Genomic DNA, 11,975 nt, shown 5'->3' with positions numbered 1-11,975 from the left:
GGAAGCGATCAACAATCATCGTCAAGCTGATTCTCCGCCTCATAGAGGAAGTGCGGTGCAGTTATAGAACCAGACGTCACATTACAGTAAATCCAAGACTTTTATTTGTTATTATTTATTCTCCTATGTGCGGGCGGAATGGTTGGTACATTTTTATAAAATTTAATCATGTTGGAAAATTTTGACTTCAAAATCTTTTTATTTAAATTTCTTATTGACCAACAATATTGCAGATTGTTTTTTTCCATTCAGGCCGCATATGACCGTACATGTTAATTGATATTTGTTTGTATAAAATCGGCTAACTAGCCTATAAATAAAAAAACAAATGATCAGCTAATTTGAGCATGTCCTTGTTTGGTATTGAAATTCAAACTTAAATATTATGGTCTGATCAGCTGGAAAATGGTTTAAATCACTTTCTGTAATTCGAAGAAAATTTTTGATCCAATGAAGATCGAATTAGAGTGAGTCAACAAAAACAGCCAATCGAACCACATTGCAGGCCAGGAAAGAGGATCGTTTCAATAACGAACTAGAGTAGAGAAAAATTGAACGTCATCCAGTTATAAAGGAACCATAATTTCTATATTTCATCAACAATAAAAAATCATTAATATTCAAACAATAATAAAGATGAAAAATACATATATGCAATGAAGTTCCAAATAGAGTTCAGTCAATGAAGTATAATCCCGAAGGGCTAGAAAGAAGCGAATCTTGAGAGATGCCTTGGAGTTTTTACAAGATACTTCACTAATTGGTCATTTAAAGTGATAGAGATGACCCGTTCTTTAGAAAAAGTAATAAGATTCTTTTATTACATCTTAACGACCAACCAAATCAAATAAGAGCTTGTAAAAACTCCAGCTTATCCCAATCTTGAACCCTTCTCAGACAAGAAAAAGTGAAGCCTTTAAAATAAGCGCCGTATTGTTGATGACGGATTGAATCTAGCGATTTCTTTGTTTCTGAGTGGTACATTTTTTGAAAATCTGGCGGTAAATTTTACTTTTAATCAGGCATTTGCGCTGGGCCTCGCAACTTTGGTAGGATTTAATGGCTTCAAATTTTACCAAGGAGATTAACTTTTCCAGCCCTTCGGGCTTATACTTCATTGAGTTCGGTCTTATTAGCCTTATTACTTGCCACTAGGTTGACCCTTGTTCCGACAGATTTTAAAGAAATGAAGCAAGCTTATAAAATCACGAGACAAAAAACATATCGTACTTAAAAAATATGAAGTAATTTACAGAAAATTTACATAATATTGTTAAAATAAACACTCTAGGGTTAATTCTTTTGATAATAGAGGCATGGAAATTCCAAAAAAGAATAATAATTAATTAATGCCAGAAAATACCATACTTAGTAAAAATAATATATGTACACACACTTCAATGAAAAAAAAATATATTTTGAAAAAAATATATTAGGAAAATTTCTAAGAATCTATAAGGACTACAGTAATTTGAATATCTATTTACACATGGTTTGATAAAAATAAATAAAAAATATATATCTTATTCGTTGAGTTGACACAATAAAGCAGTTCCTTTAGAAATCCAATAATCTTGAGATGCATTACTAGGTAGGTAAACAGCTACCACAAAATTCGTCGAATGACCTAAAAAGAAACAAAAAGGCAAAATTAAATGCGAACGAAATAACAAACAAAATCCGTCAGATACCGAAACTCTTGAAGGGTTAATTTTTTAGACCTATGCCTAATACTTAACCCCCATTCCTCACTTATTTTGACGTTTTGTTATAATTCAATGGGACGAAACCTCCCCAAATAATGTAATGTATGAAGGCTAAATTCATCAATGTACCTGATTTAAATTCAGTTGACTCTTTTTAATAGGGCCTTCAAGGGGAGCAAGTCAGTAGACTATCATCTGGATCTGGATAATGTTTTTTTACAATCACTTAAAATTTATTGTTTTTGACAGTGGAAAACAATAGTTATCACTTAAAAGTCATTAACATTTATCCAAATGAAACTAGACGAACAAAAAGAACTTTCGTATATAAATGAGTAAATAAATTTTTGAAATTTGGACTAAACGGACAACCTTCAACCAAAACTTAAGCAAGCTGGCTGTTCCAAACAGACATAACTTTCGCCAACAAAACAAAAACAAACAAGAAAACTATAGCGAGATTTACATAATCTCGCTTATGCGCAGGTGCGTACGGGAAATATTTACAATCTTGAGCTAAGCAAGTTGTAACTAAATCCACCTGTACATATTTTTTTCTGCTATTCCTCAATGAAATGGCTGATCGTGAGCGAAAATGACGTCACACGGAATCGGTCTATTGTCCGGTTAAAGAGAAGAAATATAATGTAAGATAATTTACCTGTAGTAGACAGTGTACCAGCACGTAACGCAGTCTTATATAACGGACAAACGTATTTCTTTTCGTCCGGTGTAAAATTGATTTTCGGTTCCATGTGCAATACGGGTAGAGGCTGTATAGAAAAAAAGACATGAAAAATGTAAGTAAGTTTGTGACCGCAGTCGAGGGCGACCAGACGTCTCCCTTTTCTTTAGCTGTCTACCAGAGGATAGGGGAGGGCAGGTGGTTTATTTTCCATCCCGACTTCAAAACAATGAAATTCCAATAATCCCTAGCCATAAAAACATGACAAACTCGATCCCCATTGAGTTGCAGACCGTTATTTTTACCCCCGACTGGCTGAAAAAATCCTACCGCGAGGTCTGTGAGAACATTGTAAACACACTTACTGCAGTCATTTCTCCTAATAGCGCGTCTCCCAAAACCATTTGCTCCATGTCCCAACGGGCCGCTTCTAAGAACAATCCGTGGACTAACACACCATCTTCCGGCGTTTCTAATTCGTTGTCCATTGCAAGAGTTTCACCGTAAGCAAGTTTGGCCATAGCTTCAGCGACATCTTCTTGTAAACGATATGTCGGTTTGACGTTAAAATGGAAAGTGAGCTGATCGATGGGTTGACTGTATTTACGAGCATGATTTTGTAATGTTCCAGTCAGGAAACCTGTAACCAAGAGACAGTGTTTTTATTATGTAAAAAAAACAAAACGAGTAATTTTAATAAAAAGAGTTCTTTCTTCGTAAATTCTAAAGAAATATATATTTCTTTGCTTTCTAAAAGGAAAATAAATGATTTTTTTATTGTTTTGTTTGTTTCCAAAAAATTATACATTTTTTGTATTTTACAAGGAAAATGAGTCTAAACGAATGCTTTGTATTTTCCAAGGAAAACGAGTCTTGCCTTAGTAGACTGATGAGGTACACGATGACAGATCGTAAGATAGAAATAGAGCTCGCACTAAACCTTGCATAAATAAAGTCTAGTTCAATTCGAATTCGAACAAAAAAAGCTCTTCGAATATTTCTGAAACATTCGAAAGATTTTTGAAAACACAGGCACAATGTTCACGATTAGTTAAATCTGACGTTCGAACAACGGAAATTAATTGTCGGGATTAACTAATCGAAATCTATTCGCGACTAGCGGTAATCGGGTTTAATCTAATCGACTTTCGAACAGCTGGGCCCAGTATTTTTCCAACTATCAGTAGGAACCTCGTCCAAAGGGACAAAAAATCACTTTGAGATAAGTATAAATAAAAGGAGAAAAAGATTTTGAATCATTGCGTGTATTTCTAAAGGAAAATCATTTGGGAAATTAACAAAAAACAACTTACCTTGTGGGAAGAAGAATCCTGACAACCAGAAGGATTTTGGTAATCCGTGTTCGATCCAATTCTGCGTAGGAGAAAAACAAAAGAAATTCAAATTCAAAGAAGAAACTAGACATAAAAGTGAAGATGTATAAAGTATATTTCCAACGAAGTGTACCCTTTTAGTGTACCGAAGTGTATCTTAAATACAGTGCATGCTTTTATTTTTCAAGGAAAATAAGTTTGTTAATGCTTTGTATTTATCGAATTTTCTTTTAGTATTTTATTCCAAGGAAAATAAAAAGTTATCTTTGATCTTGCATGAAAAATTCCAAGGCTCAGGCAAGAAAGATAGAAAATCCAGGTTAGCTGTAACAGGTTAGAGTTAAGGTGAACATGAAGTGAATTCAAACCTGTATGAAACTAGTTCGCAACACAAGATCTTTGACCCATCCAGCTAATGGTTTCAATGAAGGATAAGCCGCATTTGCCCACATGTCTGGTACCTGGGAAGAAAGGAAAAAAAAAGGTTTCGGTCATTGATTTATATTCTTCAATTAACAGGTACAGGATAATATCTTGATACTGCTCGCTATAAAAGAGAGGATTGGGCTTTTCCAGAAAAAAAAACCGTATACCCTCTGTTGAGGAGGTCCATCCCTCTGTGACTGGAAAAGCTGCCACCCCCTGGAATTCCAGGCAATTTCAGGTTTAAGCCCCTCTGGAATTCTGAATTTTAGTAGTATTTAAAAAGCTACCCCCATGGAATTCCAGTTATTTTTGACAGGTTTTTATATCTCCCTATAGAATTCTGCTACATATCAAACCTTACCCCCTTGGAACGGAAATGGACCTCCTCAACAGGTGGTATACGATTTTTTTCTTGAAAGGCCATTGCAATGATCCATTTTATTTTTATTGAGCTATTCCATTTAAATTATACTGGGGTATCGACGAACTTTACCGGGAGAAAATTTTCGATTTTCCGAGGGGATTGATTTTGTTCATTTTGCAGATTACCCCGGTTAGCTGACATCTAAAGTTGTTTTCCAGCTCCATTTCTACAAAACTCCAACATCCAGGGGGGTCTACCCCAGATTTCTAGGGAATAATTTGTTATTCAAAATTTCCAGGGGGGGGGGGTTGGTTAAAAAAGTTGGTCAATAACCCTATATATTTTTTTTTGGAATAGCCCATGGATCATTTCATTTTGTAGGCAAAGCATGGGGATGGATGAACAATTCCAGGGAGTCCCTGAATGGGTTCACTCAACCCTATATGAACCAGAGAAAAGGAATTCGATTCCATTTTACATTTGGAGTTGAAAATCTCAAAATGATGGGACCATCCTTGCTTACTTGGTTATTGATGAAGCTGTTATACACACAATCCAATTCCAAAGACATTACTACCAATCCTTTGATAGCCTTTTGTAATTGCTGCAATGAGTTCTGTAATAAGGTAATAAGAATGTTAAATTGAATCATCAAATTTCTTATGGCATCAGTCACGAAAATCAAAATGCTCTGTACTTATCGAAAATATAAGGGAATTGATAAAAAGACAAATGAATGATTGAATGAATGAATGAATGAATGGAAGAATAAGTATATGAATGAAAGAGTCAACGATGGATGGATGAATGAATGAATGAACAAAATAACCGATGGATGGATGAATGAATGAATGAACGAAATAACCGATGGGTGAATGAATGAATGAATGAATGAAGAAATGAATGAATGAAATAACCGCAGGATGGATGGAAGAATAAATGAACGAATTAATGAATGAATTATGGACAGGATGAAAAGATGATGAAATTCATGAAATTTACCTTGATGACTTTCAGCAGATTATTGAAACGATCAACTTCTTGCCCGAGGACAGTAGTGAGTGAATTCAATCGACCTTTACTATCAGGCTGAAAAAAAAAGATGTCATAATGTATACAGCTACAGTATTACATTTCCGTAGAAAGTATAAAAGTATTACATAAATGAATACCATTCTTCGGGAATCTCTGGGAGTTCTTATTGCAGAATGAATGAGGCGAAACTCTTTATATATTTTCAAAGAAAATATATATATTTTCAAAGAAAATAATATACCATTGGTATTTTCCCAAGTAATTTTTCATGTATTTTAAAAGGAAAATGATCGTTCTTAACTCTTTGTATTTTCCAAGGAAAATTAAATCAAACCTTCGTGTGTGACGACTTTTCTGTTAGACTAGCTCTTCCCTTTAACGGCAAAAAAATTAACAAAAATTAACAGAGACTTACCACAAGTAGTGATTTATGAGCTTGTTCCATGTCAAGTTTATCAGGTAGCTTTCCAAGGATGGAATCGGAAAGTTCATAAACAATTTCATCACTAGTTTTACCGCTTCCACCACTAGACAATCGAGGTTGAACTTCAAGGACGGTACGAATCATATTGTGTGTTTCTTGAATCTGTTGAAGAGAATGGAAGGAAGTTCAGGACAAGACATCTATTGGCGAATGCACAGGCTCCCGTACCTGTATTATTTCTACTTTTCTCTCTTCTATTCTTTTTTCTCTCTTCTATTATAAAGCATGTTTGGATAACACGAACTAATTCTCAATCTCCGCCAAGGAAAAACCCCTCTTAAGAATGTGTTCCATAGACTTCCCGTTTTAGTTCGACTTATTCCCCCTGATCTTATTTGAAAGAAGAAAGATCAACCTGTTAGAACACATTTGATTTTCGACACCATGTGGACTCTGAATTCCTATTTGTTATTACTTTGATTTCCTATATATTATTTGCCCTTTCGCAGTTTATTCAAGAACAATAATGAAACAAGTGATACTTTTATGGACCTACCTGGTTATGCATTTAACACATTTATAATTGATATCTACGTGACATGACCATTAAACAATCATTCAGAACACAAATAGTGACGATCTATTTAAATTACTTAGTCGTTTGTTTCTTATAAAAAAAACGTTTAGAAATCAAAATTTCATGCTCTTGAAATATTCTTTCATATTCAAGACTTTGTGAGCAAAAAAAAACAAACTATCTCATCAAAAAATTGAGTAATTCGGCTAAGAACATTGATGTATGCTTATTAATAGTGATTCTTATAGATAAAGATGCCTTTTTTGAGCCGAAAAATTCTTTTTTTACAGAAATCTGCTTGAGCCATCTTTTACATACTTTCATGCAAAAAAATCAGAAAAAAACGATGATCCAATATTTCACTAAGTCCAAAAACCCGTTTTTTAGCCGTTTTTTGGCCCAAATTTGCCCAATAACATTTTTATTTGAAAATCGGACTCTGTCACATTCGAAGGTTTATAGTTATGCATCTTTGTGCAAAATATCATAAAGAATGAAAAAGCCAATCTCGAGAAAAGCTAATACCTAAGTAATTGATAATGTGCTTATAAAAAATATCGAATTTGGCCAGTTTTTCTATAAGAACACGCCAAGCAACTAAATTTCCTGTCTTAAACACACATATTCTTCAAAAGTAAGCCCTCATGAGCAAAAAAAACATCTATCTCATAAAAAAATTGAGTAATTTGACTAAGAACATTGATATATGCTTATTAATAGCAATTCTTATAGATAAACATGCGTTTTTTGAGCCAACAAAATTTTTTTGCAAAATCTTTTACCTATGATGGTACTCTACTTTCATGCAAAAAATCAGAAAAAATTAATGATCAAATTTTTCACAAAGTCCAAAAAACCCGTTTTTTAGCCGTTTTTTGGCCCAAATTTGCCCCAAAATTTTTTTTTTCGAAAATCGGGCTCCGTCACATTTTGGCCACCACCATTTTGCACCTTTGTACCAAAAATCAAAAGATTCCTATGATTCAATCCTGAGAAAAGTTGGTAGCAGACGAACGAACGGACGGACGGACGAACAAACACAGGTTAATTTATAGGACCTCCACCGGGGTAGGTCCAAAAGATCAATTAGTCGGGTTATCTGAACGACAAAATTCGGGAGGCAAAATGATGAAATAAGTAAGTAATAGCAACACCTACCTGGAAAGCTAAATTAGCATTTTCATGCATGCCAAAGATCTCTGGCTCGTCACTCAGTGGTAATTGATCGATGTAGTCACGATAATCATTCAACAGTGGACTGTCGGGTGCGAAGTAGATACCTGAAAAGAGAAAGCAAAAGTATAAACTCCTTAGTTCCATTCGGTTATTTATATGAATTCACTACCAAACTCTTTCTGACTAGACGGAATGATAGCATACTTGCATACTCTCAGTGCAAATAGATTGATAGTGTTTTATTTTGACAGAATATTTTCAGAAAGGTCCAAGGATTAAACAGCTTTTCCCAGAAAATAATACAGGGTTCAGACAGACCTTCGAAAATAAAATTCCCTGAGTTTCCCTGAATTTTAATCAATTTTCAAAGGTTTTTTCCCTGAGAAATTCCTCACTTTAGCTATTTTTTCCCTATTTTTTCCCTGAGTATCAAGCAAACCATAAAAACTAAGCAGAGTCAAAAGAGATGTATCTTTAAACAAAAGGCACACAAATCAAATGGTAAACCTAAGGTAAAAATTAAAGCTACAAATACTGCATATGAATAAACACTTTAAAACTAAAAAAACTTTTAAATCTGTTTTTTCCATTCATTCTTCAAAAAATAAAATTCCCTGAGTTTCCCTGAGCAGACTGGGAAAAAAAAAATTTTCCCTGGGTTTCCCTGAGTTTCCCTGATTTTTCTGAAAATTCATCATATTTCCAGGTTTTCCAGGGTCTGTCTGAACCCTGTAATAGACGAAAGGGACACCATAACTAAAAGTTATGGCATTCTGATAGTAGATCAAATTTACACTTAAAGATGAAAATGGTTACCAGATTCTGAGAATTTATATTCTTGATCGAGGGTTGGGGGTGAAAAGAATCTGGTCAAAATGGTTTGTAAGCAACGTTGATCCCAGGCGTCCGTTACCCGTCCTCCATACGTAATCTGAAATAAATGAAGTGACAGTTTAATAACGAAAAAAAATAAAAAACCTATTTATGATTTTACTAAATTGGATATTGGAGGGTTTATTTAGGATAATAAATCGTCGAGTTCCGCGTATTTCAATAAAGTAAAACAAGTGTTGTCTATGCCTTCATATGAAGATTAGTTATATGTCACAGCATTGATCATGATTAAAGGCCATGTTCACAGGTAACGGTCCAAAGCAATTCTATTGGTTAAAAGTGACGTAAAAACTGAATTTAACCAATTGAAAGGCTTTATTTCGTTTCGGTGCGTAACGGAACCGTAGCGTGACCTAAGACACAATGTCAAAGTGTCAAAATAAAACCCATATACATGTAAGGTCAAACATTTTCTGGACGTAAAAACAAGGTTGTGTGCCAGTTGACTGATTTACTTACCCATCCAGTGATGAAGATGAGAGCATCCCAAGGAATGACGTCATCTTCAACGAAAATGCGCAAATTCTCCAAACAACATTCACGATCTGGATCGTTGAATTCGTACTGAAAAATGGAAAGAAAGAAAATCGAGTCAAAACATCAAGAACCTAATTTTCTGAAAGCCATAAGATTCTTTAAAATTCTAAGACTGAAAATTAACAAAATCTTTAAAGTGAATTTTTTAGTTGAATTTCAATCAAGTTGTTCACTAAGCACTCTAAGAGAAACGATTTTGAAAGCAGGCAATGCAATCAAATATTAGAAGTAATTTCCATGATATCGATGCCAAACCTTTATATTCCATCCAAGAGGACCAAATTTCTTTCGTTCTTGGATGATGGCGTGGAAGAAACACAAACCAAATACCAATTTTCTCCAAGTGTTTCCCAAGGCTGGAATGGAAGGAAAAATAAATAGAATAAGTATCGTCGACTTCAACTCGATCGTCAAAGGGCCGAAAAATTCTCTATAAATTAGAAAAGAGTTGAAACTACAAACTGAGGCTGTCCTGTGACACATTCAAAGCCGACAAAACCACTGATCGCTAACTACTTGACTGGATCGAAATGTGTCCAGTTCGCAAGTCAAAATTTCGTTTTCTATTCTACTTGACGATCCACGGGATCCGAATGTTTTGAAACTTGAACGTTCAAAAATACTTATATATAATATAAGTTAAAACAGAAAACATTGCGGACTAATGAACTTCAAAACACTGTAAGCAGTTACCCTATCTAGTGCAAAGGACTATAATATTAGTAAGGAGAACTAATAAATTACTTCCAAACAAGTAGAGACAACAAACAGAAAAAGCAAAAGCATAACGTACCGTGTGTTTCAAATGCTTCTGGTTGCATTTCACCGAACGCTCGTCTAACGTTTGCTCTCAAACCTTTGGGTGGTTCATTAGTGACTTTGATACTGTTCTGTAAAATACTAACAGGGAAACATTTGGCAGGCATGGAGCTGAGGAAAAGACGGTAATCAGGATGGACACCAGCGTCTGGTGATGATAGCTCCTTGACCAGATTCTCCATTGCCAACATCCAAGATGCAGCCAAGTGACAATTCTATGACAACCGAAAGAAGGTTTAGATTTGTCAAAGCAAGGTTTTTCGTCTGAGACGGAAATGCATTTTACGCACCATTAGCACCCATTTCTCAGATTTTAGTGAATTATACAGAATTTGAGACGGAGAAGCATCTTTATATACTATGCTGAACCAAAAATCCGTCTAAGACGGAAGAGCTTTCTATTTGGTTTCTATTTGGTTGAGTTGCAGGAGGCTTTAGAGGCCTATTCTCGCAACTATAGACGCTTACTAATGAGCGTCCCGTCAGCACCTTGAACTGACTACCCAATTCCCCTCACATGGCATGGGTTGACCCGGGTGAAGGAACGTTCACTTGCCATGGGTGGGAATCGAACCCTGGCCGCCTGCAACAAGCCAAGGTCGACTACCACTATACTACGGCACCTTAACACTCTTAACACTGATAGCAGTTATGACGTGCCGCGCGTTGCAAAATTAAAATAACGAAAGGGGGGGAATGAGCTAGATCTTCGCTTCATCGCGTAAATAATTTTTACTTTTTCGCTTTAACAGTTTCAACCTTTCGCGACAATAATTTCTAACTTTTCGCTTCAATAATTTTTTAACTTTTCGCTTCAATGTATTTAACACTTTTGCGTCAATAACTTCCAACTTTTCGCTTCAATATTTTTTGAACTTTTCGCTTCAATGTATTTTACTCTTTCGCGTCAATACGTTACAAATTTTCGCTTCAATATTTTAGAAATTTCGCGTCAATAACTTCTTACTTTCGCTTCAATATTTTAAGAAATTATTTAACATATTCGAGCAAAGTGCAATGCTCTGTGTAGGGTAATCCTCAAATTTGGTTAGAATTTTATTGTTGTTGTTATGAATTTTTGTTGAAGTTGTTTTTAAACCGTATGATGAGGTCATTAGTTGAAGATGTCAGTCAACGAGGTTTTCGGCCCGGTTCGCTTCAATATTTTTTTCACGTTTTTAACTTTTTGCTTCAATCTTTAATTCCTCTTCCCGATGCAACTAAGTATTTCTTAAACAACCCACGTACAAGTACTCAATTTACACATTCTATACAAGCTTTTCATCGCAGATTATTTGAATATATTTTGTCAAAAGTATAAGGTTGCGAGGTGACGGGTCTATATGAGCAAGAGTTCGAAAATACGACCTTCCTCACTTGTTAAAAAAATCGCGTCTAATCACTAGACGCCCGCGTCTAAGTGTTTGAGACCTCTAGTTAGTCTGATTCGCAGACTTCTTCCTATGTTTAGTACACTCGTTAGACGCTGGCTACTAGTGTTAGACGCCTGTCCATTTTTTGTTCAAAAAGCTGCTAGTATGGCTAAAAAATTAAACGCCTGCGACTAGTGTTAAACGCCACTTTTTTTAACAAGTGAGTACAAATTTTGGACATTTTTGGGACCCCAAATTTTGATCGATTTTCTACAAATTTTGTTGATTTTTAGCATAATTTGGTCGACTTTTCGGAAGTCGCAACTCTTTGAGAGAGAAATTTCTGATTTTCATGATTTTGGGACCCTTTCAGAAAATAACTTATGAATTTGTACCCCTAGAGAAACCTTTTAGGAATGAAAAAGGGGACCCTTATGGCTCGTCACCTGTTTTGCCCAAGTCCCATCACCCCCGGGATTTTGAAATTTTCCCGACCTTTAGTGCTTTAGCACGGCGATCTGGGCCCGGCAGTATTTTTCTTAAAGTCGCCCTAGAACTCAGAAAAACCTAAACAACCTCATTTTTTTACTTTTATCCTTTGAATATCATTAAAATGTTGATAAAA

At 35.1% G+C, this 11,975-nt stretch overlaps 1 protein-coding gene across 2 annotated transcripts in view; it reads right to left on the bottom strand.

The window, feature by feature from the left end:
- Positions 1–807: 807 nt before the first annotated feature.
- The window catches only part of LOC136806681 (dynein axonemal heavy chain 6-like), a 93,509-nt gene continuing 82,341 nt past the window's right edge, over positions 808–11,975 (bottom strand). Inside the window, exons 73-85 of one of the 2 annotated variants that reach the window (XM_067063265.1) lie at positions 9,952–10,192; positions 9,414–9,514; positions 9,081–9,185; positions 8,544–8,658; positions 7,710–7,831; positions 5,966–6,136; positions 5,518–5,604; positions 5,039–5,131; positions 4,094–4,186; positions 3,705–3,765; positions 2,757–3,031; positions 2,368–2,479; positions 808–1,627 (exon numbers count right to left, since the gene is read on the bottom strand). In XM_067063265.1, the coding sequence (XP_066919366.1) occupies positions 1,524–1,627; positions 2,368–2,479; positions 2,757–3,031; positions 3,705–3,765; positions 4,094–4,186; positions 5,039–5,131; positions 5,518–5,604; positions 5,966–6,136; positions 7,710–7,831; positions 8,544–8,658; positions 9,081–9,185; positions 9,414–9,514; positions 9,952–10,192 (1,680 nt within the window). In that variant the 3' untranslated portion in view covers positions 808–1,523. The remainder of the gene's footprint in view (positions 1,628–2,367; positions 2,480–2,756; positions 3,032–3,704; positions 3,766–4,093; positions 4,187–5,038; positions 5,132–5,517; positions 5,605–5,965; positions 6,137–7,709; positions 7,832–8,543; positions 8,659–9,080; positions 9,186–9,413; positions 9,515–9,951; positions 10,193–11,975) is intronic. The other variant, XM_067063266.1, reaches the window with a different exon arrangement.

This window comes from Clytia hemisphaerica, unplaced genomic scaffold, assembly GCF_902728285.1.
Source record: "Clytia hemisphaerica strain Z4C2 unplaced genomic scaffold, Clytia hemisphaerica genome assembly, whole genome shotgun sequence".
Taxonomy (NCBI): domain Eukaryota; kingdom Metazoa; phylum Cnidaria; class Hydrozoa; order Leptothecata; family Clytiidae; genus Clytia; species Clytia hemisphaerica.
The sequence above is the reverse complement of the archived record's forward strand: the minus strand, read 5'-3'. Positions and strand labels throughout refer to the sequence as shown.